At 41.5% G+C, this 27750-nt stretch overlaps 1 protein-coding gene across 1 annotated transcript in view; it reads right to left on the minus strand.

Annotated features, from left to right (window-relative positions):
• The window catches only part of AK4 (adenylate kinase 4), a 68950-nt gene that overhangs the window by 17915 nt on the left and 23285 nt on the right, over positions 1-27750 (minus strand). The window contains exon 3 of the mRNA XM_036256166.1: positions 15500-15619. Coding sequence (XP_036112059.1) covers positions 15500-15619 — 120 coding nt within the window. The remainder of the gene's footprint in view (positions 1-15499; positions 15620-27750) is intronic.

The following is a 27750-nucleotide window of genomic DNA, read 5'->3' on the forward strand; positions in this document are numbered from 1 at the left end:
TAAAGCCTAGATATGTTATAATCACTACTTATTGATCCACTGATAAAGAGAAAGATATTCTAGAAAATTTGGTTTTAAATCATATGTCTGCCTCTTCAAAGTGGCTTAGTAAAATAAAAGATGAATTCCTATGCGATAGGCATTTCTGGGGAAATTTCTAAATGACACTAAGATCCTCTGATATCCGCATGATTTTTCTTGTTTAAGGACACAGATGAATATTAGCGTATAACCTTTGTTTTTAAACACATTATGCTACAATCACTGAACCCTTTTCCTAGTAAGGGAGAGGCATACTACATTAAGGAAGGATCTGTCGTCTGCAAATTCCTTCCTTCAAGGCTCTGCTGTTTAAGAATTCTGCTTGCTTGTTCTTTGAACATAAATCTCTAGAAACAAATTAGGGGGAGACTGGTCCTACTCTATCTAAGTTAACACAATAGGAATTTATAATAATTTCACATAGACCCATATTTTTGCTCCAAGGAAAACACAGAGGCTGAGTATCCCCTACATAGGTTCAACAACAGGCTGCAGGTGAGACCTCTCTATCATCGGATATATATTTTCTGTGTCAAACACAGTTGTAGGTACTGGCAATACAGCCATAACCAAAACAGAGAGACCCGCTTCCTGAGGCCTTTTTGAGGCTGAGGGTATAGGGAAGGGGCAAACATCAAATATACAGATAACTGGAATTCTTGAAACAGAAACACTGAACAAATGGATGAAAAAGATAAAATACAGGAGAACGTCCCTAAAGGGAAAGAGCTGACTAGAAGGTAAGAAGAGAGCGCGACCTGGGTAGACAGGCTGGTGCAGGAAGGACTCTGAGCTGACAATGTTTCAGCAGAGACCTGAACCCAGCGATCCACATGGAAATCTGCACGCAGATCCAAAGGACACACTGCATCAAGGAGGGGGAAAGCACGGGGGTGTTCTATTTACTTCAAGTAAGAAGAAACAATTCCTCAGGAAGTCGATATAGAAAAAATACCATATTCAAAGGGGTGGGGGGAGGGAGAGTCAGATGCGCCTTAGGATTCTACAGAGCAATAACTCAGGCCAGAAGAAGATGCAATAACGGCTACAAAGTTCTGGACACGAGGACCACTCCTCAAGAATATCACGGTCAGCTGAACTGCTGAACAACAAAAAGACATTTTCAAACATGCAAACTCATGGAACATAGCGCCTCATAAGCCCTTCTGCAAGGAGGGAGGGAAAGAGAAAAGAAGGGAGGAAAAACTAGCTTAAAAAATCTAGTCAATCAAGTGATGAATGGAAAAGTTGTGTCAAAAAGAAGCGTGGCTTTATTCAGACAGAATTCATTGCCACACAATTCATTCATTTAAAGTGCACAATACAATGATTTCTAGTATAGTCACAGATATATCACCAAGAGATTAATCAGAATAAAATGAACAGAGAAGTGGGACTTGAGGGGGTGGGGAGAATGCTGCAGAAAATTCATTTAAATTTTTTAAAAATGTAAAACAAAAAAGGGAGGGAATTAAAGATACAGAAGAGCTCTGGCTGGCGTAGCTCAGTGGCTAGAGCATCAGCCTGAGCACCGAAGGGTCGCAGGTTTAATTCCTAGTCAAGGGCACATATCTGGGTTGCAGGTTCGATCCCTATCCCGTCGGGGCGTGTATGGGTGGCAACCAGCCAATGTGTCTCTTTCACGTCAATGTTTCTCCTATTCCCCCATCCCTTCTACTCTCTTTAAAAATCAATGGAGAAAGTAAATTTATAATAAATATTAACAACAAAAGCCAACAAAAATTAGGAGGAAGGGCCCTGGCCGGTTTGGCTCAGCGGTTAGAGTATCGGCCTGCAGTCCAGAGAGACCCAGGTTCGGTTCCCACTAAGGGCACGTACCTCGACTGCAGTTTGTTCCTGGCCCTGGTAGGGGTTGTGTGGGTGGCAACCAGTCGATGTGTCTCTCTCACATCCATGTTTCTCTCTCTCTTCCCCCCCACCCCCTGCTCTATTGAAATGCAAACATGTCTTCAGATGAGGATAAAAAAAAAATTGGAAGAGGAGGTAGAAGGAAGTATATAAGAGGTTACTATTCACTGTAAAGAGACAATGTCTCCACAGTAATCAGACAAGAAAAAATAAAAGGCATCCAAATTGGAAAAGAGGAAGTAAAACTGTCGTTATTTGCAGATGACATGATATTGTACACAGAAAACCCTAAAGACTCCACCAAAAACTACTAGATTTAATCAATGGATTCAACAAAATAGCAGGATATAAAATCAACATCCAAAAATCACTGGATTTTTATACACCATTAATGAACACACAGAAAGAGAAATTTTTTTAAAATCCTATTTATCATTGCAACAAAAAATTAAGATACCTAGGAATAAACTTAACAGGTAAAAGACCTGTTCTCAGAAAAGTACAGGACATTGAAAAAAGAAATAGTGGAAGATATAAAAAAGTAGAAGCATATACCATGTTCATGGATTAGAAAAATTAACATCATTAAAATGTTCGTACTACCCAAAGCAATCTATAGATTCAATGCAATCCTTATTAAAATACCAATGGTGTAGTTCACAGATCGAGAACAAATACTCCAAAAACTGATATGGAACCATAAAAGACCCTGAATAGCCACAACAATCTTGAAAAAGAAGAACACATTTGGAGGAATCACAATTATGGATATCAGGTTATATTACAAAGCCACTGTAATAAAAAGAGCCTGATACTGGCACAAAAACAGGTATATAAATCAATGGAACAGAACAGAGAACCCGAAAATCAACCCAAGATATTATGCTCAATTAATATTTGATTTGACAAAGGTGGCAAAAACATACAATGGAGTAAAGACAGTCTCTTCAATAAATGGTGTTGGGAAAATTAGACAGGTACAGGAAAAAAATGAAACTAGACCACCACATACAAGAATAAACTCAAAATGGATAAAGAACTTAAATATAACTCATGAAACCATAAAAGTCCTAAAAGAAAATTTAGGCAGCAAAATCTCAAACGTTATTACACGTAGCAGAATTTTCACTGATACATCACCTAGGGCAAGAGAGAAAAAGGAAAAAATTAATAAATGGGACTACATCAAACTAAAAAGCTTCTGAACAGCAAAAGAAGCCAGCATCCAAATGGAAAGGGAACCCACTTTATGGGAGAACATATTTGCCAATGATACATCAGATAAAGGGTAATTTCCAAAACATATAGAGTGCTCATACAACTCAACAAAAGAAAGACAAATAATCCCAGTTAAAAAATGGGCAGTGGACCTGAATAGATACTTCTCTAAACAGGACATACAAATGGCCAAGAAACATATAAAAAAAATGCTCAATGTCACTAATCATCAGAGAGATGCAAATTAAAACAACAATGAGGTATCACCTCACACCTGTCAGAATGGCTACCATCAACAGATCATCAAACAAGTGCTGGCGAGGGTGTGGAGAAAAGGGGACTCTGGTACACTGCTGGTGGGAATGCAGACTGATGTAGCCACTATGGAAAGCAGTATATTTCCCCCAAAAATTAAATAACTGAACTGCCACTTGACCCAGTGATCCCACTTCTAGGAATATATCCTAAGAAGCCTGAAACACCAATCAGAAAGAATATATGCACCCCTATGTTCACAGCAGCACCATTTTCAATAGCTAAGATCTGGAAACATCCCAAGTGTCCATCAAAAAAAGCTGTGGTACATGTACACAATGGAATACTATGCAGCTGTAAGAAAGAGACAACATGGAGGAACCTGGAGAGTATTATGCTAAACGTAATAAGCCAATCACAGAAAGACAAATATCACATGATCTCACTTATTTGTGAAATATCATGAACATAATAAGCTGATGAACAAAACAGATCCAGAGTCATGGAAGTAGGGAACAGACTGACAAACCTTAGAGCAGTGGTTCTCAACCTTCCTAATGCGGCGATGCTTTAATACAGTTCCTCATGTGGTGACCCTTAACCATAACATTACTTTCATTGCTACTTCATAACTGTAATTTTGCTACTGTTATGTCTTAGGCGACCCCTGTGAAAGGTCATTTGAACCCAAAAGGGGTCGCGACCCACAGGTTGAGAACGGCTGCCTTAGAGGAAAGGGCGTGGGAGGGTGGGAATAGATAAACCAAAGAACTTATATGCATATATGCACTACCTATGGACACAGACAATAGTAAGGTGAAGGTGGGGAGGGGGACGGAAGCAGAGTAATGGGTGTCAATAAGGGGAAAAGGAGGGACAGCTGTAAAAAAAAAATGAATAAAGAGAAAAAAAAAAGACAATGTCTCCTGTGTAAATTTGAAATGTGAAAAAATTTTAAAATATGTCAATCTCCTAATGGCTTTCATAATATTAGAGAGCTCCCATAGGAATTAATATCCGTGGTGATGAACAAAGGTTTATCTGAAATTCAGTAATAATTCCTTCAGGTTCACTTTAGCTTTGGCTGTTAAATTTGAGTAAAATTAAATATTTTTCAAAAGTATGTAAAGTATGACGTCGTTCTCAAACATTTCCATCTGCGCATATACATGGAGAGGTGTCTACAATGATGGCCTTTGATTGTTAACCCTGGTTATTTGGGGCTAGTGCGATTTTAGGTGATTTGTTGCTTTTCTTTTCATTTCTCCATATGGTTTGAATGTTTTACAGTGATCATATAACACTTTTATAAAAACACTGTAAAAAGATTAAATTCTCTGCATTTCCCCACATCACATTCTATTTTTAATAATTGTTCTTTATTAATTTGAGTGAGAAAGGAAGGGAGAGGGAGAGAGAGATAGAAATATTGATGAGAGAGAACATCGACTGGCCACCTCCTGCATGCCCCCCACTGGGGATTGGGACCACAACCTGGGCATGTGCCCTGACCAGGGATCGAACCAGCAACCTCTTGGTGCATGGGTCGACACTCAACCAATGAGCCACACTGGCCGGGCTCACATTCTATTTTTAACCCTAATCAACTTGTTCATCTTTCCAAAATCTAGATTTTCTTATTAGTGACAGCACAATCAACTGTTTTATATTAAGTTACTAGGTAGATTTTAATGAAAGATGAGTGATTTTACTTAGTTATGTTTTCCCCAAGTGTACTTAATAAGGAGTAAATATGATCATCCTTAATTATTAGAATGCCAACACTTTTAAGTTCTCAGTTAATATTATTGAATAACAAGTTCAGCAGTTAAGAGTATTGAAATGTTAAGTTCTAACAAGAGCTTAACATTGATAATCGTAACAACACATATCTACCATTTGACCACCTACTACATTCCAGACCTGCACCAGGAGTTTTACATTTGTTAGTCAGTCCTCACAAACCTATGCCATACATACGCCTACTTTATGGATGAGAAAAAAGGAATCCAAGCCCAGCAGGTGTGGCTCAGTGAATTGAGCGTCCTCCCATGGACTGAAAGGTTCCAGTTTGATTCCTTGTCAGAAAAAAATCGGTGGTACATTTACAATGGAATACCACGTGCCCTGATTGTGGGCTCCATCCCCAGTAGGAGGAGGCGTGCAGGAGGCAGCCAATCGATGTTCTCTCTCACATCGATGTTTCTCCCTCTCTCTAAAAAAAAATCAATAAAAACATATTTAAAAGAAAAGAAATGGGCCAGGTGTTCCTTGATCTTAAAAAAAAAAAAAAAGGAATCCAAGAAAGGTGACTTTGCTTGATCAAGACGACATGGATAATACGTTATTCAGGCAGATCTGATTCCTAAGTCCATGCTTCCTCCACCACGTCACTGTTTTTCAGTATGGTGCTTTGTGCAGACTAAGTGCACAATAACTGTTTAATTTTAAACTAGCAAAGCATACCTCAGATGTTTCACATGAAGCTTTGCGATAAATTTTCTAAGTCTATCCAATTTTCAAGATGCCTGTTCCATACTTTAGGGAAGCAGGCTCTCCTAACACCTAAAATTAGGATTTGAAGACAGTCAGATCCTGTGCCTTACTTTACAGACTTCTAATTAACTAGCAATAACAAACAGGATGAAGTGTAACTGAAAGTGTATGACAAGACACGGCCCGAATGTAGAGAAACCATAGTTCCATGTCTACAGTGTATTTAAATTAAAAATTTTAAATCTAGTTGATTTTTTAATCCTCACCTTAGGATACTTTTCTATTTATCTTCAGATAGAGTGGGCGGGGGAGAGAGGGAGAAAAAGGAAAAGAGAGAGAGAGAAACATTGACGTGAGAGGGACACATTGACTGGTTGCCTCCCACATGACCCGGACATGGGCTGGGATGAACCACAACCAAGCTACGTGCCCTGGAATCGAACAGGCGACTCACTGGTCCGCAGGCCGATGCTCTAACCACTGAGCCAAACCAGCCAGGGCTAATCTAGTTGATTTTTAAATGCTGATAAGAAAGTTAAAAAATAGGTTATTCACTCTTTCAAACTCAAAGTTTTAAATTTTATTTTTAACTTCCCACTCATATTCAATATTAACTTTGATACTTATTCAACTCCCTGTTTTTTAATTTTATGCGGCATTTCATTTTTTGCCCCCATACACTTTTCCAGCCTCATCTGCTCATATTTTCGGCTCTAAGATCATCCAACTACTATGGTTTCCAGAATACGTCATACTGTTTCATGTCTCTGTATCTTTTGCACATGATGTTCCCTCTGTCTAAAATGTGCTTTCTTCTCACTTTCAAAATTTAGCTGTTGGTGTCAGCTTCTCCAGGAAGCCTTCCTAATAGCTGTCTCTCCCCCAAAAGAGGGTGACAGCCACTTTCTGCTAAGTGCTACCTCCTACCTTTGCCCTTCACTGGTGCTCCCAAGATCCTACACTGCAACTGTTTACGCAGGATTTGTTCCCCTGGACTATGAGGTCAGGACACGTGCTCTCTTCCCTCCCCAGACGGACCCACGCCAAGAACATCAGGGCACACTTTTGATCTCTTCACCGTTTCTCTAGGCCATGCTCAAATATCCGAATACATATGTTTTCCATATGCATGGCCCTTAATGCGTTCATATTAAAATCTAGTCATTCTCTGATAAAACAAACCGAATAAACAGGGCTGTCTATTACATGAAGGTCGCTTCTCATCCCAAGGCAGCAGTCAGATCAATGAGAAGAATCTACCAGAAATGGACACAGGAGCAGGGTCTCAGAAGAGAATCCAAGCACATGAAGAAAACACTCAAGGCTTCACACTGTTTTTCACTGAAGTCCTCTCGAGCTCTTATTGAAACAATTGGTAAAAACCAAGTTCATATAGTTTGGATTTAAATCAAAGAAATAAGAGACAACCCTCACTGTCTAGGGAGGGTAGCTCAACGGCTGAACCGAATTCCAAGAGGGCCAGGCCCTGCCCACGCTTTTGTTCTCCCGTGATGTCTGGACAGTGCCTGGCACAGAACTGGTGCTCAATACACACTTAGTTGTAGGGAAAATTATGAATACTTAGAGCCGAAAGAAATGTGCACAGTCCCCTGCAATCATGGACTTTGGATAAGGTTTGTCAGAAGAGGAGAGCGTCTGCTAAATTTCAATTCGGGTGTCATCAAAATGATTCTTCATAACCTAACCCCGCTGAGGAACCGTCTTTCCTGCCTAACTCGACCAATACCGCTTTGTTGAGAAAATTGTTACTTAGTCTTACTGCCTCCCTCCCCCTGGTGAGTCATGTGCCCTTCCTCTGCATACCGCTCAGCCTGCAACAAATTATATGCCTACACCTCCTTTCATTTAAGAATACCCAAATACTTCATCATGTTAGGAAGCATAAGCTAACACAGGATTCAGGTTTTATAATTCATTCCTCCAAGAATACGATTTTAAAGTGACAAGTTTGTTTTTAAACCACAAATGTAAAGATGCACCATTTTTTTAAGAAGACTATTATGGCTATTTGGCTATAATAACAGCTTTGTAAGTCAACCAAGCCCACAAATAGATATTGATCCTTCATGAAACCCAAACATACAATTAACCTTCATCAAACTCCACCTTCATAGCACTAAAACAATAATGATAATAATAATATTAACAATAATAATAAAAACATACCCACACACAAAATAAGCAAAACAACATTCATTTAAGGACTGCTGCCCAAATTGTCCCTCAAAGGAGAATTTTGGATACGAACAAAACAGAAGGAATCATTTGTCAGACATTTACACTCCTTCAGGGCATGAACGGGTCTCCGGCAGTGTGGCACTTAGACTAATTATACACACACCTACCTTTGTCATTTTCACCAAGAATACTATTCCTTTCTTGAAAAAAAAAAATCTTTCCACGTCTCTCTCAGAACAGACACCACCTCACGGTGGCCAGACAGGCTGCACAAGTCTTCACCCGGAGTCCTTGCTAAGCTTACCCCACTCTGCGCTCTCTCCAACGACTTTCCCTCTTTCTGTGTGCATGGACACCGAGCCAGGGCAAGGTCAGTCGTGCCTATACTTTATTCACTTTAGAAATACCCAGGAGTCGGCAGGTATTTCACCCATTTAAGTTTGTATAATAAATCTGTGTTGAACGAACAGCTACAAGGAGGGGCCGGTCGTGAGTGTGTCAGAAGGACGAGGCTGACGAGGCACCAGAGGTTTTGACTGCTCAACCTCTGTGTGGCAGACACACTGCCACCATACCCCGGAGGCGTCCCACCAACTCTGTGACCGCTCTCCGTTCTCGAGGAACCGTTCCGCTTGCTTCAGATCTTCCGCTCGGAGTATCAGAGTACACGTGGCTGCCTTAGCAATGACCTAGGATACGGAGGTCATCTGCCAGTACTGTTTTTCAGGACTGCGCACCTGAAGGTAAACAGGTGAGATCACCTATTACCCTTTCACTCACATGTGGGCACACACACACGCACATACACGGAGAGAGAGAAAAGCCTGATGCTTTTGTTTGTTTGCTTGTTCAGTGACTTTCCAAACAAACCTATCATGCATTTTATTCTTTTTTTTATGCTGTTTTTTTAATCCTCACCTGAGGACATTTTTCCATTTTTGTTCAGATAGAGTGGGAGGGAGAGAGAGGAAGAGAGAGAGAGAGAAACGTTGACGTGAAAGGTACACATTGAGTGGCTGCCTCCCACACCACCCCAACCAGGGCCGGGGACAAATCGCAACCAAGGTACGTGCCCTTGACCTGAATCGAACCCATGACTCATTGGTCCAAGGGCTGACACTCTAACCACTGAGCCAAACTGGCCAGGGCTTAATATGTTTTTATTTATTTTTTTAGAGAGAGGAAGAGAGAGAGAGATAGAAACATTGATGTGAGAGAGAAACAGCATGCCCCCCCACACACACACACACACTGGAGATCGATCCTGAAACCTGGGCATGTGCCCTGACCAGGAGTTGAACTGGGACATCAGTCCATGGGACAACGCTCAATCCACTGAGCCACACAGGCTGGGCCATACATTTGATTCTTGAAACATACCCTACATTCATAAGAGCAAGAGAAAAAAAAAAATTGCCCTTGGCATTTCTTCAAAGATGTGATTCAGAAGTTATGTGATCATCGGCTTTCTTTTTCTGTAGGCATATGTTGCCCAGTGGGATCTGACACTCTTCAGAGTATCTGATTCAGAGAGAAAAATATGGAGAGGATAAAGCCAGAGCAGTTATGTATCAGTCCGGGAGAGCAAAACACATTTGCAAAATCAGAACAAAATACCAGGTCTGTTATCTGTAGTTTGGTTTCCCAGCGCCCACCTTTATAAAGATACCTAGGGCTCTGAGTGAACATGTACCCTGGAATAGCTCAAGTCTGAGATCATTTAACCCTCAGGGAAAACAAACACACGCAAAACACTGCACACGTTCAAGCGGCTCAGACCTCTGCTTTCTTAAAAATCCCAGAATTACCTACGGAAAGCACCAGAGAACAACACTGCTCGGAACAAAACTAATGGAACTCACATCCAAGGGCTGAATGACGCCTCTCATTCTAAGGGTATCTTTCTCTCTAAGGAGAAGCTTAACTTCTATTCCACTTAGAATCCCAAACTTTAAGGCTGCTTTCTGTGAAGCCAAACTTTGACAACAAATTTAAAATATTTTGAGACATACACCTAAAATCACCTGGCAGACAATCCTATTGCATCTTGCTACCTAGAGATAAATTAGACTAAGTTTAAGAACATACAGGTTTACTGTTTAAATGCACAGGCTGACAGTCTAGTTTAAAAATAAAAAATATATATCTAATACCAACAAACCTCCCTCCTGGCCCACATTATTGCCAGCCCTCTTTTTTAAAAACAAAGAAATTGTATTTGTTTTAAAGAGCTGGTATTATTCCCTAGTTACTATTTCACATTAAGTTCACCTAGCAAGCAGTAAATATCTTTTCTATGAAACTAAAAAACACATGGTTTTATAACACATTTAGAAGTCTTGTGCACTACCTTCCTCTGACAGAATATTTTTTTTAAACATTAAAGAAAACTCTTCTTAAAATACGGCTCTCACACATTCAAGGAAATTAAAGGAAAACAAAACAAAAAAAAAAAACCCACACATATTAATGCATGAAAGAGTGTTTCTTACCCAACTGGAAAGTACACTGTGAAGGTGAGGTGGTCCTAAACTTTTTTAAGCAAGGACACAGCTGACCAAACCCCAGAGTTCCACCAACCCCATCCTCCAACCACCTGGTGTTCCCTTGGCTTGTGTCCACTGGACGCATTTCCACCCACCGCTCACAGGACGCCTCTCTACACCATATGGACCAAGAGGATGAGTCATCTGTCATCCAGAATTCTTCTCTTGGCCTTTCCACACTCAGTCCCCCTTTGCACACTCGACAGGCTCATCCTCTGCAGAGCACGTGCTCTGCACCCAGACAGTTAAGGCCGAACACGGGACGCAGCATTCCCGACACTCCTCACGCTGCCAAATGGAGTTACTCCAGAACTTTACAGGAAAATCACAACTGAAAAAGTGACCAGATGGGTGTTCAAGGAGAAACATACAAACGAAGTCAGTTAGGAAACGGGCGTGCTTGATTAAAAACAGACCTATGATGTAAAAGAACTGGGGCTATTCACCCTGAGAGGAAAAGTTACGGCCCAAGCAGAGCATTGAAAAGATAAATAAAACACTCCATAACTGAAACTGCCTTTTCAACTTCGCATAGCTGAATGTTTTTAAGAGGACTTTTGAACTTAGCACTTCATGATGTGACCAAGAAAAAAATAGTTCAGCATATTGTGTACAGCAAATAATAACAGAATCTCATACTGACATAGCACTTTCTAGATGCAAGCATTCTTCTAAGCACTTTGCATACATTCACTCATTTGATCCTGACAAACCCTTTTCTAATCCCTGTTTTCCATGAGGAAGGGGATGCATACAGGAAGGGTATCTTGCCCAAGGTCACACACAGTGCCAGTAAATGGCAGAGCTGAGATTCAAAATGGGCAGTCTGGCACTACCTGAGGTTCATTATTATTACACTAACCACCTTCCCAAAAATGTGTAACACAGATGAGCCCTTTTCAAAACAGATTTTAAGTTTACTAAAAATGTGCGTTTTATAAGTTGAGAGCCTTACATTAAATTCAAACCTGGCCAGTGTGGCTCGATGGTTGAGTGTCGACCCATGCACCAAGAGGTCACCGGTTCAATTCCCAGTCAGGGCACATGCCCAGGTTGTGGGCCAAATCCCCAGTGGGGGACATGCAGGAGGGGGCCAATTGATGTTCTCTCTTATTGATGTTTCTGTCTCATCTCTCTCTCCCTCTCCTTTCCTCTCTCTCTAAAATCAATAAAGAAAATTTTTTTTTTAATTTTAACTTGGGAAATCACTGTTGGGTGGTGGCAAAGCCAAAGTTTATCAGTCACGGCAAATACCGACCCAGGAAGTGTTGGATGGGCTAACTTTTGTGAGTTAAATGTGTAATGTCTAGGGAAATTCACCTGGCTGGAAAAGACAATTAAAAAAACTCCAAGGCTGTGGTACCTAACTAACATCAGTCACAACCCTGTCAATTCTTCCTGGTCAATCTATTCTCTCCCAAATGGTGTTTCCTTTCCATCACCCTGCTACTGCTTACACTCAGACCTTCAGCGTCCCTCGGTCCAACTGTTCTACCAATCTCTTTCTTGGCTTCTAGTCATCACCCCTCCCTGCCCCAGAACCGAATCTCTCCTCTTTCTGAGACACAGATCAGATCACGTCACGCCCCTACTTAACAACTCGTCACTGGTCCCTATAGCCAGTACTTTCCATTCCATCATCTTTGTGTAGACTCAAATACCACCCACTCCAGGATTTCTCTTGCTGACTCCTGCCTGTAGGCCCAGGAAATAGTAGGCTGGCATTTCTCTCTTGCCAGTCACACTGCCCCTCTGCTGGAAAAAATCCGCCCCCCCCATCCCTATTCATCAACCTGCAGAACATCTTTCTATTCATCTCTTTTTCAAAAGTTGTTCCAATTCCTCCTCCCACTAATAGACCATAATTGTCTCCTTTATGCCCTCAGGGTACCACATATATATACGTATTTCTATTATACCTCAGTAATTAATTTTTTTACATACCTGACTCCCCTTCTGTGATACAAGTCCCTTAAAGGAGTAGAGACAATGTCTTACCATTTTTATCAACATCATTTAATAGTTTATGACACATGTAGGTACTTTATTCATTATTGCCTTCCACAAGCCATGATAGCCTTTCTCTTTTTTTCTTGTTTTTGTTTAGGCTCTGTAAGCCATATAGTCTTTTTAAAATATTTTTATTGAGTTTTAGAAAGGAAGGGAGAGGAGAGACAGAAACATTGATCTGAGAGCAGAACATATACTAGCTGCCTCCTGCACTCTCTCTAACAGGGATCGAGCCCAAATCCCAGGCATGTGCCCTGACCGGGAATCAAACTGGCAACGTTTTGGTGTATGAGATGGTGCCCAACCAACAGCCACACCAGCCAGGGCCAGCCTTTCTCTTAACAAAAGTTTTCAATTTAGTCTATTGGTTCCCTCTAGCCGTATGAGGACATAGTTCCACATTTTTTAAGGGAAGGTATTCTAAAAAGATATGATCTACTTTATAGTCAACTTTTCAGAACACCTACAAAGTGAGAAACATGTTGACTAGCAGTTCACAAAGAATGCTCCACAGACCCATCCTGGAGGTTCTCATTGGGTGCTGGGAACGAGGCGGGAGATTCTAGGGTCAGAAAATACCTCACGATGTCTCTTTCTGTTAAGCAACAAATTACATTATCATATTAAAGTTTTGGCAAAATCCTTAAGTAAAGGAAACTGGTTAAAACTTTGATACTTACTAATTCTGGGCAGGTAACAACCCTACTTTGTCTCAGTTTTCTCATCTATTAAATGTGGATAATGATACCCACTTCATACAGTTATGGTAGAGACTGAAAGAGATAATATCTAGTGTTCAGAATAATTCTTTTTTTTTCAATTAATTTATTTATTTTTGTTACAGATGTTTCTCCCCCACTGATTCCCGCTTCCCCCCTTCCCCACCCCGTCCCCAGCTTTGTTGTCCATGTCCCCTGTTCATGCATACATGCATATAAGTTCTGTGGTTTCTCTCTCCCACACCACCCCCTCTTCTGGGGATTGTCAGTCTGTACCTCACTTCCACGTCTCTGGGACTACCCCATTCCTCAGACTGTTATGTTCATTATATTCCACAAATAAGTGAGATCATATGATACTTGTCTTTCTCTGTTTGGCTTGTTTCACTTAGGATGACACTTTCCAGGTCCCTCCATGTCGTCTCAAAGGATAGAGATCTTTCTTTCTTACAGCTGCATAGTACTCCATTGTGTATATGTACCACTGCTTTTTTATCCATTCATCTACTGATGGACATTTGGGTTGTTTCCAGATTTTAGCTGTTGTAAATAGAGCTGCTATGAACATAGGGGTACATACATTCTTTCTGACTGGTGTTTCAGGCTTCGTACGATATATTCCTAGAAGTGGGATCACTGGGTCAAATGGAAGTTCAATTTTTAATTTTTTGAGGTAACACCATATTGTTTTCCATAGTGGCTGCACTAGTCTGCATTCCCACCAGCAGTGCACTAGAGTCCCCTTTTCTCCACACCCTCGCCAACACTTGTTTGATGATTTGTTGATGGCGGTCAGAATAATTCTTGACACACAGTAAGTGTTGGCCTTTTTTAATATTTAAACTGACATTTTCTAAACATATTTGAACACAAAGCCTGTTTTCTAGTCTAGCAGTTATAAACACTGCACACTACACACTGAGAAAGACTGATACGAGTAAATATTCACCATATTAGTCATTTGGGAGATTCGTGGCTCTACACTTGAGCAGAAATGCAGGCCATCTGATAGTTTCAATGCAGGACAATTCCTCTGGTTTCTCTATGACTGGCAAACAAGGTTTTAACCGTCACAGCTTCCTAAGGTTTGGGTTTCACCAGATGAAGGAAGAAATGAGTGCACCGTGTGAACTAGAGACATTTGTCAGAGCTAAAGTGCAACGCCACATCTTTTGCTCAGAGAAAGTAGTACGTTCATCCTGTCTCTATTTTCTTCGCACTAAGACATCTTGCTATTTGGTAAGATGAAGAATCCACCCCGCCCATCTTTTTCCTTTAATCAATCAAAAGATGTATACTGAGCAAACTTAAAAGGAGAAGATCCTGAATCCTAGCTTGCTGAAGTGCAAAATTGTGCAGTATTTTCTATGCATATTCCTGGGTGCAGTGTCATAGTTCTCATCAAGGGATCCATAATGCCTAAAAGGATTAGGAACCGCTGAGTTTTTAAATCAGGTTCATGTATTGTTTAAATACATATTAAAAATTAAACATGTCAAAGGGTATAGATGGTGAAAGGTTAAGTCTCCCAACCCTAATCCTTATCTAGAGTCAACCACTGTTATCAGCTTTTATATCCTTCCAAAGACAGCTTATGCATGTGTTCATAAGTATATACAGTAATATTTTACCATCCCTCCATTTCTACATAAATACATGATATGTACTATACTGCAAGTAACTTTGTTCACTTGGAAGTTTAACTTGAGATCTATCCATATTAACACATGGATACAGATTATTTGGCTATTGAATATACCAAAATTTAAGTCATCCCCTGACAGCTACTTAGGTTGTTACCAATGTCTTGCTATTTATAAATAATGCTGAAATGAAAAGTATAAAGATTGACAAACTGCTCTCCACAGGTTGCCCGTTTTATATTCTCAGCAATACTTGTTTTCTACCTACTCAATAAGATATTTTCAAATTTTCTATCTTTGTTAATCAGATGGGTGAAAAGTGGTAACTCATGGCTTTAATTTGTGTGGCCTATTATAATGAAAGAACCTCTGATTTCAGATGTCATACTTTTGACGACTTAGTCATGGAAACAAAAGGCATCCTCAAAACTGGAAAAATAACGGAATTCAATGAAGGACAAACGACTCCCAGAAATCCAGCTTACCCATGGCTTCAACTCACCATCTAGTAGCCAGTGCTGATCCCGCCTGTTCTCCAGCTCCGACATCATCAGGCGTGTGATCACGTGATCTGGAACCAAAAGACCTTTCTCTATGTACTGCTTTGCCATATCTCCAACTTCTATTAAAAGACAGGAAAGAAGAGACACTCAAAAAAAAGCTTCATAAAAATAAAAAACTTACAAACCCTTTTTTGACAGTTTTGCCTTATCTCCCATTTCTCCTGGTTGCTATGGGGGAAACGTTAAAGACATGTTTTTAGAGTAATGTTTTAAATGCTGTCTTCAGCCTGGCTGGTGTGGCTCAGTGGTTGAGCATTGACCCATGCACCACGAGGTCGCCAGTTCATTTCCCGGTCAGGGCATGTGTCCACGTTGTGGGCCGGATCCCTAGTGGAGAGCAGGCAGGAGGCAGCCAATTGATGTTCTCTCTCATCGATGTTTCTATCTGTCTCTCCCTCTCCCTTCCTCTCTCTAAAACCAAAAAGGAAAAAAAAAATTTAATAAATACTATCTTCAATAATGGTGGCACTGTCTCCCTCTTGTCTCCCCCAAAATTTTAAAAGCAGCTCTTAAAGATATACACAGACAGAAATAAAAATAAAAATATATAAGTTAGACATAAAGTTAAAATAAGAGTAAGAAACAAAATTGGAGTCCAGAGACAGGGTGGTACACAAAAGGCCAGGAAGGAAGTTTTGGCATCTTCTTGAAGGTGAGCAACAAACTGGACACTGAGCCTCCCAACAGTCTCTAACGAGGAAATGTGGCCACCTGCATGGCTCATGGTATGCAGAAGACTGAAGGAAGCTGAGAAGCACAACCATTCCTCAGAGCCAAAGGAAAAACATTTCCACTGTTCTTCTAGAAAGAATGCTGGATAATACAAACAATAGTTTTATTTCTTTTAGGGAGCCTCAAGTATAAGCAAATGGCATCATACTGACATAATTGTAAAAGAAACTTTGTGTTATTAGCGGAATGCTAAGTTCAGGGGTAAAAAAGTGCTTCTATCTCCTAGTGAGAATTTTTTTTTTTTTTTTTATCCTCACTGGAGGATATTTTTCCATTTTTTTTTACAGATAGAGTGGGAGGGAGAGAGAGGAAGGGAGAGAGAGAAAAACATCGACGTGAAGGGACACATCGAGTGGCTGCCACCCGCACGACCAACCAGGGCCGGGGACAAACTGCAACCGAAGTACGTGCCCTTAGCGGGAACCGAACCTGGGTCTCTCCAGACCGCAGGCCGACGCTCTAACCGCTGAGCCAAACTGGCCAGGGCAAGTGCTTCTATCTCAATTTAAAACAATTCCTTACTTGTGGAGGTTGTGAGCTGGGCTCAGGAGAAAAAATTATCAGTTTAAACTGGTTAAATTTCTAGGAACTGAATTTTTTTTTAAAACCAAGATGAAGTCCTTCGCTCTCCAGGGAAATGCCAGTGAACCATTAAGAACCACATTCTCCACAAGCCAATTAAGTTCGTATAAAAACATGAAGCAGAATTGTATTACTATGCGGGGGGAAAGCCCAAGAATCCTTTTCTCCCTACCTTCACCTTGAAGTTAAGGTAGAGCCTTTCCTTCCCAAGACTGGGTCTCCACTCCTAACTTCAACTTCAACACTGAAATGGGAGCTATAAAAATTCCATAAAGAAATCAGAGGTTCTTTCATCCATAATAAGCCACACAAACTAAAGCTACAAGTTATCATTTTTCACCTGTCAGATTAACAAAGACAGAAAAGTCAAAAATCTTTTCTTGAGTATGTAGGAAATAAGAATTGGCAGCCACGGTTCTTCTCTGGAGCAGGACAGGCATGACATCCTCAATCTGATACAAAATCAAATTTCCACCACCTCCCTCAGTCCCCACCGTGAAAACCTGGAAAGGTCAACAGCCAGAGCGAAATGGATTTAAGAACATAACTGCATCTGAATGAAGATCCTACCACAACAGCAAACCAATAAAATGTGGGTCAGAAGACAGAGGTCCATTCCAGAAAATACGACCTTCACTTGCCCCTATCAATTTGCTTGGAAGACATAACAGTATCCTTCAGTGTGAACGCTAGCATGTTTGGATACAACACATAGCTGCTCCAATTTCTCAAGCAGAATTCCAAAGAAAGGCTGTAGACAAATACACATTGTCTTTTTGTGCTGATTGTCCATAAAGTCAGGGCAAACTGGATATGGAACACAGAGCTGGACAAGTGTCCACAAAGCAGCAAATTCCCCAAGATGCCTAGCCAAATCACCAGAAACAGATAACAACTCAATGTCCTTTCCATCGTTCATGCCAGAAAACTGAGGATGAAAGAGCCCTATCAAAGAGCTCGATTCCCTCCTAAGGCTGCCCAGCACTAGGAGAAACATGCCCCTCCCAGGATCATCCCTTCTTCAAAAGGTCACTGAAAATGCCAAAACGCACGCACGCATGCACCATCCGAGGCAGGGGCAAGATGAACTGTAGCTTTGTGATTCTGCCAACTACAAGTTCTTTTTCCCCCACCCTGAAGAATATTTTGCACCGAAGTAGTTACTTGAAAAAAATTAATAAAACAAAGAAAAATGTCATTCTATCAACTGCTTATCCTTGCTATCACTTTGATGAGTTTCTTCTGGTTAGGAAAATAAGCTTTAACAAAAAAAATCTTGGTTAAGAAATAAATACCAAGGACCTTTAGAGGTGAACATTATGGAAGAAACTCCTAAATTTAGGGTATTTTGGCACTTCACTGAATGACTCATTTCAGATGTCCAGTATCCCACCTTTCAGTTTGGCCCTGCTCCAAGACAGGCTTTCTTTTCCTTCCCACCAAATAGACATGAACACAAAGCCCTCCACGAACCTCCCGGTTGGTAGGTATGAAGACAATTCTGAGTCTGGTGTAATGGTCAAGAGCAGATACTTTACAAGCATTTTTCCTGGGTTCAAATCCTAACACTGCCACTTAAAGGCTTTTAAGACTTTGGTCACATTGTGTGTTTTTGCCTCAGTTTCTTCATCTCTAAGTTGGGAATAATACCACCTAGGGTTGTTTTGAGGTTGTATGTGGTTAATAAGTGTAAAGGACTTGAAATAATGGCTCTTTGCAAATTTCATTCAAGGATATGGAGAGAGTAGTTGCTTCTATATGGCAGGTGTTGTTCTAAGTAGTTTATATACATGAACCCATTTAACCGTCATAAATATCTACAAGGTCAATGTTATTATTTTCCCCATTTCATAAGTAAGTCAACTGAAGCAGAGAGGTTAAGTAAACTGCCCACAGTAATTCAGCTAATAAATGGTGGAGCTGGAACTCAAACTCAAGCAGGCTGGCACCAAGCTCATTTTCGTAACCACTCATTATACTACACTGTCTCTCAATGTCTGTGAGCATTTCCTTGAACAGAAGCACTTTGAATGTTAGAGTACACGTGTAATTTGTGATTTGTAAGAAACATACAGATGGCCCAAAGTGGGGCTCAGAGCTCCCCAAACCCTTGGAATTTCCTGAGTGGCAAGAGCAATGGGAGCATCTTTCACTAGAATATATGGTCTCTTGTCCTTAGTTCCTGAAAATGATCCAGAGCCCTAAAAGTGAAATGGTGTCTTGTTATTCATAATAAGCCCCTTTCCACAACGGGGTTTATATTAATGAGGTGACTGCTGGAAAGCACCCAAGGGTGAGCACTGGTTGTCAGAGCAACAACCATGAATAGAGGAATATACTTTCACTCCCACCCCCTGATTTCCTGGAAGGGGAGAGGGGCTGGAATCACCAATGGCCAGTGAGTTCATCAATCATGCCTATGGAATGTGGCCTTCATAAAAACCCAAAAAAGAGGGGGTTTGGAGAGCTTCCAGGCTGGGGACCCACAACACTTCAGTGTGCCGACCCCAAACATCCATGAAGACAGAAGCTCCTTTGTTCAGGACCTCACTCTCTGTATCTCTTCATCTGGCTGCTGATTTGTATCCTTTAATATCCTATGTAATAAACGGGTAATCTAATAAGTAAATGGGTTTCCTGAATTCTGGGAGCTGCTCTAGCAACAGAATCCAAGGAGGAAGTCGTGGGAACCTCTGATTTATAGTCAGTAGGTCAGAAGCACAGGTGACCGCCTGGGCTGACAATTGGTATCTGAACTAGGTGGACTATGGCATCTGAGCCTGTTTCCAGACAATGTCAGAATTGAGTTGCAATGTAGGACACCCTGCTGGTACTAGATAATTCCTTGGTGGTGTGCAAAGTCCTCTTCTCCCCCAACACCTCCCCCGCCACCCCACGGCCATTACCACAGGTTGCATTTGCATCCCAAGCCTGACCTCCTAACAAGACCGATCTGTCCCTACAGATGGAGGCCTGCTCCTCCTGAAGCCATCTGATGTTTTTAAACACCCACAAAATAGGTATGAGTCAACTTCTAAAGATTTCTGAGCTTATGACTCCAAAATATTCTCTAACAAAAAAAGCAGAAAGTTTAGCATGAAGGAAACAACTTATTGTCAAACTAATATGTAGGTAATTGGAAGTCACCCCAAGGGAGGGGTTATACTAGACTAGATGACCAAAAGAATACGCTACCTGTCTTTGAACTTTTCTCTTCGTCTGGGTTTTCTAGAATAATCTTTACCCTAAAGGTTTTCTGATAAATCACAAGACATTAGGAACTGTAAACTATTTCTAAAGACAGTAAGAAAGATAGCTTTATAATTTATTTAATATAAAATAATACACTTTGAAACTATAAAGTACGACTTTAATCATTCATTCATTCTTTAATCACTATTTATTCTTTGTTCCTTTGGACATTAGCAGACTAAGATCCCCATGGGATCAAGTTACTGATCATGTCTCCCCTGAGGAACAGTGACTTCACACAGAGTACACCTGTCTTTATTTTGCTATTAATCTTAGGGTACAATATTTAGCTCATCATAAGGACAATTATTATAGGTGTATTAGCCAAATGAAATTGTAGCTAAAATTATTTGAATCTGTGACCTATATAATTAATCATTTCCTAAGTGAAAAGAAGATTAATAGAAAAAAAAAAGTTTCTTGTAACCTAGATTTGAACCCAAGTTTATGTAAAGTACCAATATGTGGGTGTATCTCTTTACCACTAATGGTGAGATTTAAAACGAAATTATATTTCTTTTTTTATTAAGGTACAATTGACAGATAACATTAGTTTTAGTCATACAACATAATGATTTGATATTTGTATATCAAACACAGAATGATAGCCACAATAGGTATAATTAACATCTGTCACCATATATAGTTACAAATTATCTCTTCTTGTAATGAGAACTTTTAAGATCTACTCTCTTGGCAACTTTCAAATACCCAAGACAGTATTATTAACTATAGTCATTATGCTGTATATAGCCCCATGATTTACTTATTTTATAACTGGAAGTTTGTACCTTTTAACTCCTTTCACCCATTTTGCCCCTCCCCTCCCCCACTCTCCTACCCCCAATTCCCCAGCTCTGGCAACCACCAGTCTGTTCTCTGTATCTATAAACTTGGTTTTTCAGTTGGTCTTGTTTTTTAGATTCCACACATAAGTGACATCATATAGTTGATTTATTCTTGATACCTACCTTTTGATCATGAGAAAATACTCTTTCAAAAACACTGGCATGGCTTCATAATAAGGCAAAAAGTCAGTACGATACAAGGAATTGCCAGCAGGCTAGGAATCTAGAGTTGGCTCTCCAGTTCTGCTTCCAAGTGACTGCCCACGGGGCTGAACACATCAGTGTACTTCACTTATGGCCTCAAGTTTCCTCCTCCGCACGAGAGAGCTGGACCCTTCCACCTCTGTCATCTCAGAGCTGGAATTCCAATTTCCTGTACCTGGCCCTGTGGCCACCTGTGAAAGTGAGTGGACTGGCTTCCCCAGTGGGCCTCAAACGACACGAGTATCCTTATACCTACTGAGATTAAGGCAAGTCTCCCAGCTGTCATGAGCAGCCAAGGCACGCACGGATCACTGCACCCATTCTAGACATAAGGAGTGGAGTCCAGACCAGAACTCAGACACCAGTCATCTGTTAGTGTCCTGTCTATCATACCTGGCCTGGAAGACTTTCTGGGAAGAAGGGCCAATGCTTTGTTAGGCCTCTGCTCTTTTCCCTCTAGCCAGACTGGATATTTACACTCAGTCTAATTTTGTAACTGTGGGTCCTGAAACGTGTTGGCAGTGGGTGTGTTTCTGTAATAGCCAAGATAAAAATATGCATGGACAAGAGCAACAAAGACTTCGGGGAGGGGAGGGGCTCGCATTACTGAGAGGAGGGATCCAGTGTCTAAGCACAAAGGACAGCCAGCAGATTCTCCACCCGTGAGCGTTCTCAGTCCACCAACAGGTCCATTATTGTTTGACCCTCCGTACTGATTCAAAGAATAAAACACTGCAGTAATCTCATTTTAAGACTTTAAATAAATCATGAAAGAAAAAGATGTTGGGGTTACATAAGCCAAAAAAATACTGGCTGTCCCACGTCAGGAGTATTTTCTTGGCCCAGAATCGGAACACGTGCACTTATAAGCACACCATGAACATCTGGCGTAGGACCATGTGCTGCCTTATATAAGCAGCAGAGGAAAAAAAGCAGATTGGAGTGGAGGCAACAGAAGCTGGGCAAGGGAACAAATGGGAAAAGGCAAGTAATCTGAAAGGTCTACCAGAACTCCAGAGGCATTTTAGACCCAAAAGTTTAACCATCTCCTCAAGTCCACGCTTGGCACGTCTGCCTCGGTATCCACCTCACCGGGCACTTTCAGCCCCAAGGAGTAGGGTCGTACTTCTCATCTCTAGAGTCTCTGGATTTTCTCTGCCTCCCCTATCACCTTATCACAACCCAATTACCAGCCCCATTCAGAGGATAGGGAGGAATGTCACTTTTAAAGCACCATAAAAAGAAATTCCTTCTCACTGCAGAAGGCCCGGGGTGCGGATCTGGCTGTGCCAGGCACCTTTCCACTGGCCTCTCTGTGCAGGATCTTGTGGCAGATCAGCGGAGGGAGGCTGCTGTTTCCTCCAGTGCCATCTGTTCAAACTGGATGGACCGCTACTGCTGCCCATGGGGCTCTCCCCCCTCCCTCGGTCATAGGTCTCTGGCCGAGCTCTGGTGTAGCACTGGCAACAAGGACACCAGAGGTGTGCCATGCTCACCAGCTGCCCAGAGCTGGCAGCAGACCGTCCTGCAAACAAAGGGAAGAGAAGGAGACAAGCAGCTGATGCTAACCCTCTTTTCTGACAGGGCTCCCAGTGGGGTCATAAGGTCCACTGAGTCGGGTGACACGCAACGATCCTTTAACACCCAGCAAGAGCAACAAAGCCAAAGGGCAGCCACTGTGAAACACAGTATGGAGGCTCCCCCAAAACATTGACAAAAAGAATCGCTTCCGGGTATTTATCCAAAGAAAATGAAAACATTAACTCAAAAAGATACATGCACCCCACCCCCCCACCCCCCGTTCACTGCAGCACTGTTCACAGCAGCCAAGATCGGCGGAGCAGCACACTCACAGGGACACGAGCTGTCTGTTTCAGAGCGGTGGCGCGGCACCCAGGCAGGAGCCGGTCCTCCGGCCGAGAAATTTATTTCACCACTACTATGGGTCACATTTTTAAAAATTAAACAAAACAAAACCACAGAACTTACATGCATGTATGCATGAACAGTGGACATGGACAACAAACTGGGGAAAGGGCAGGGAGGGAGGGGAGGGGGGAATCAGTGGGGGGAAAAGGAGAAACATCTGTAACAAAAATTAATAAAAAAAAAAAAAAATTAAACAAAACAAGACAAACAAACCAAAAACATGAAATACGGGGCCAAGCCTTACTCTAATCCCTTACACACATCATCTCATTTAATTCTTACAACACTAAGAGGGCAGTACCAGTGTCATCTGGGTCTGTGGTGAGAGAGATGCGAAGCGCCTGAACAGCTTGCTGGCCGGCTTCCCAGACAGTGCGATCCCAGAGGCCGATCGCTCCGATGCCCTGCGTGGGGCGTCGTCCCAGCCCTGCCTCCAAAGCATTCCTCCACTTCCTCGAGCAATCAGCCTCGTCCCCCGATCCCGCCACACCGAATCCTGGTCCATCTGCCCTTGCCCCTTGAGACGTTTGTTCGCTGAGGGACTTACACTGAGCCTCGGGAACGAAAGATACCTTCAATAGTTTTTAAGTTGAATAAGGGAATAAATAAAGATGGATTTTTTTTTTAAAGAAGAAAAGCAAAATAAAAGGTAGCAAGAAAAAAATAATAAACCTATCCTAGGCAAAGGGAAACTAAGTCTTAATAATACGCCTCTCTTTCTTAGATACTTGAGGGGAAATAAAACACTTTAAAATTTTAATCAGGTTAAAACACACATACACACACACACTTTGTATGTTTCTTTAAAATATGTTTTTATTGGTTTTTTTTAGAGAGAGAGATGGAAACATCAAGGTGAGAGAGAAACATCCACCTGCCGCCTTCGCCCCACTGGGGACTGAGCCTGCAACCCAGTCATGTGCCCCAACGGGAGTCGAACCCGGACCACTCCGTCCTGGCTGGGCCGCACACTAAAGTTTTAAAGCATCAATCTATGCTTTGTTCCAGGTCCTTTGCTCAGGGAAAGTAATCTAATAAGTTTTGGGCTCAGCAAAGGTAGGGCTAGGATTTATTTGGGGGTTAGCAGTGAAGAGGCAAACTGTTTTGGATAAGAAAGTAACAGGTATTGGAGGACTGAAATCAGGGAGACAGAAAAAGAACAAATTCTCCAGAAGGGAAAAGAGAAAGGAGGTGAAAGATGGAGCTCTCAGCTAGGGGAAGGGTGGACAGGAGCAGGAGTGTAGGGAATGACTGACAGGTCGTAGGGCAGAGGCGTCTAATACGCCATGTCAAGATGTTGCCTGTGCCAGACTCTAACCCCCGTCACCCACAAACCAGTAATACAGTCACCTTATATTAGGGGTCCTTTGGGAGAGGAAAACAAAGGTAGTGTCCAACATAGGGTGAAGGAATGCAGAGGGCGGTCCCTTACAAGATACTGGAAAGCAGAAGTGAAGAATCCCAGAGAAACATGGAATCTGAGAGGTGATAGAGAAAGGTGTGTACACAGTGGAGTGGAGCAAACACTACGCATGCCCCAAGCTGGTGACGAGGACCTAAGTCTTTCAGTTCAGTAGATAATGCTGGAGGCCCAGCAAGTGCGACAGACTGTTATCCAGTGGCACCAACCACTCCCGCTGCGAGAGCACACCTGTTCCCACGCAATGCAATCAGTCCCATGCTACAGCTCATAATGGCTCAAAACTCACAACCGGGATTTGAGTTTGCAAATCTCTCACTCAGTCCAAAGCAGAAGCAGTGAGAAGGAGGAGAAGAAAGCACTGGATTTCATCTTGCAACTCGGGAAGTCCTACCTCACTAACTAATCTAAAGATGAGCTGCTACATTACCCAGCAGGAAACATCAAACCCTGCCCTTTAAACCAAGGATCACTTTCGGGGTAAGACAAGCTATTCACACAGTTGCCTCTATTCAATGAGTTCTTAGATATCTGAGAATATTTCCCTCATAAATCAAACTGCACTGGCCTTTTTATTTCAATCTCTAAGCTCATTCTGACTCAAATCTCTACATCTCCTTCTGTTACATATTGCTATTCCAAGTAGCATATACATGAAATTGAATGCTGCACTAGACTAATCTTAGACTCACTTTAAAACCTCACTCTTGCTCCACCTGCCAAGTGAAAGGAGGAAAACAAAGCAAGCATAGGTAGTTCGGCTGCCACAGCTGTTCTCTAAAAAGTGGTACAAAGAAGGAGACATATATTCTTTTTGAAACAAGAATTTTCCATCCCTGTTTGTTTGTTTGTTAATACTAAGCCAGAAGATACCTGGAGTCTCTAAAAGTAATCAAACTCACCCTGGCTGGTGTGGCTCAGTTGGTTGGGCGTCGTCCTGTGCATCAAAAGGTTATAGGTTCGATTCCCAGTCAGTGCACATGCCCGGGTTGCAGGTTCGATCCCCAGTAGGGGGCGTGCAGGAGGCAGCCGATGGATGTTCTACTCTCCCATTGATAGTCCTCTCTCTGTCCCTCTCCATTCCTCTCTCTCTCTAAAAAAAAATCAATAAAAATATTTGGGGGGGGGGATCAAACTCATGCAGTTGAGTCACCCACTACAGCAAGGCGGTCATGTCTGGCAGCAGCCAACAACATAAAGTCATGTTTTAAACGCATTCCAAATCTCAAGTACATAATTGGATTCCTCTACTTAGCAATCTAAAAACAAAAGGATAAAATTTTCAGATACATTTAAATCTAATCAAAGCCAATGATAACTGTGATAGTGGCTATTATTACCTATTTTATGCCAAACATCAGCAACATCCAGTTCATGTAAGAGCAACTATTTCTACTACTTTGTGCAGAAAGTATCATTAAATAAATCTGTGTCAAAAAGAAAAACAAAAACAAAGAGAGAAAGGGAGGGAGGAAGGGAAGGAGGAAGGAGAGAGAGAGAGAGGCCACTACACCAGGGACGATGCCCCAACAGATAACAGCTGCCTTGCCTTGTGTGACGCTTGGACTGCCAAGAATTAAGCTTTAAAAAAAAATCGATTCTGCAGCATGTTTTCTGCCTTTCATGGGCCACTAATTATGAAACAGATTCCTAAGACATGGGTATATTCAGGTCTATATAACTAAAAGCAAGTTGGAGTAGAACCAGATTTACAGAAAGATTCTGTCATCATAATTTAACTTCCAAAAACACCACACTTCCCAGCAACCCACCCTCAGTGGGTTCCTGGCTCTGTCACGGAGAACATCCTGGGCTGACTAACAGTAGTTCCAGCTATGGCTCAGCCACCATCTGTGGCTGTCTTTCACAATCCTGGCCATCAAGGACAAGCAATATTTCAGTGCTATTTGGCTTGGCTAGGTTCCTCTAGACATAAGCTAAGTGTTCCCATTTGTTATTCTCTGGGGTTTGAGCTCCTAGAGTTTTTGAAACATGACATTCAGAACCTAAAACTGACCTTGATTGTAAGATTTAGCCTGACACTTGGAGACAATATCTGCACTGGGGAAAAAAATCCTTCCCCTAGGCTCTTAAAATTCATTTCCTCTATAAAATATCATTGCAATTGAGGTGAAACAAAGTCTGCCACTCCAAAATATGCCTTTTGGGGTATTGATCATTTTAAGCTAGTTATTTTCAAGAAATAAACAACTCTGGGAAATCTATTGACCTTCCCTCCAACTGCCTCAAGGGAATTTTGACAGAGGACCTGCTCCAGGAAGGGAACTACTATGGTAGATGACTAAAGTTCAATATGAATGAAGTGTGACAGACAAGAAGGAACCTACTAAGTGCGACCTGTGCCCCACTGTCAAGATGGCTCAGCAAACACTTATCTACCAAACATTTGCCTTTCAGTCCCCATGGGAATTGCCTTCTGGCCCTGTGAAGTCCCAAATCACAACCCCTCCCCACCTTCTCTTTAACTCAAGATGGCATATAAGCCATTAACTGTCCCAACTGTCCATGGGTCCCATATTCTTAGGGAACTCCCATACATACATATGCAATACATTTGGTCACTGTCTTCTGTTAGTGATCAAGACAAATAATATTTTGTTGCAATATTTTAAAATAGAAAAATTGCACACACAAAAATCCATTATGAAAATTTTAAATAAAGACAGGATCCAACACTACACTTGTACAACTCATTGACTTCACCCTAATCTCAATCCTACTGGATTCAAAATGTTGGCATTAAAAGCTGTGGTACATTTACACAACAGAATACTACTCGGCCTTAGAAAAGAAGGAAATCTTACCCCTTTGGGACTGCAATGGAGGGACCTGGACAGTGCTAAGTAAAATAAGTCAGTCAGAGAAAAACAAGTACCATATGATTTCACTTACATGTGGAATCTAATGAACAAAATTAACTAACAAAATAGAAAAAGACTCATAGATACAGAGAACAGACTGACAACTGTCAAAGGGGAGGGAGGTTGAGGAGCTAGGTGAAGGGATTAGGCAAAAAAAATCCCCCAAATCTTATAGACAACAGTATAGTGATAACCAGAGTGAAAGGGGAGGGGGGTGAGGTAGAGAGGGTATAGGAGGGATAAATGGTGATAAAAGGAGACTTGATTTGGGGTGGGGAACACACAATACAATATACAGATGATGTATTATAGAATTTTACACCTGAAACCTACATAATTTT

The sequence above is a fragment of the Molossus molossus genome, unplaced genomic scaffold (assembly GCF_014108415.1).
Source record: "Molossus molossus isolate mMolMol1 unplaced genomic scaffold, mMolMol1.p scaffold_m16_p_12, whole genome shotgun sequence".
Lineage (NCBI taxonomy): Eukaryota > Metazoa > Chordata > Mammalia > Chiroptera > Molossidae > Molossus > Molossus molossus.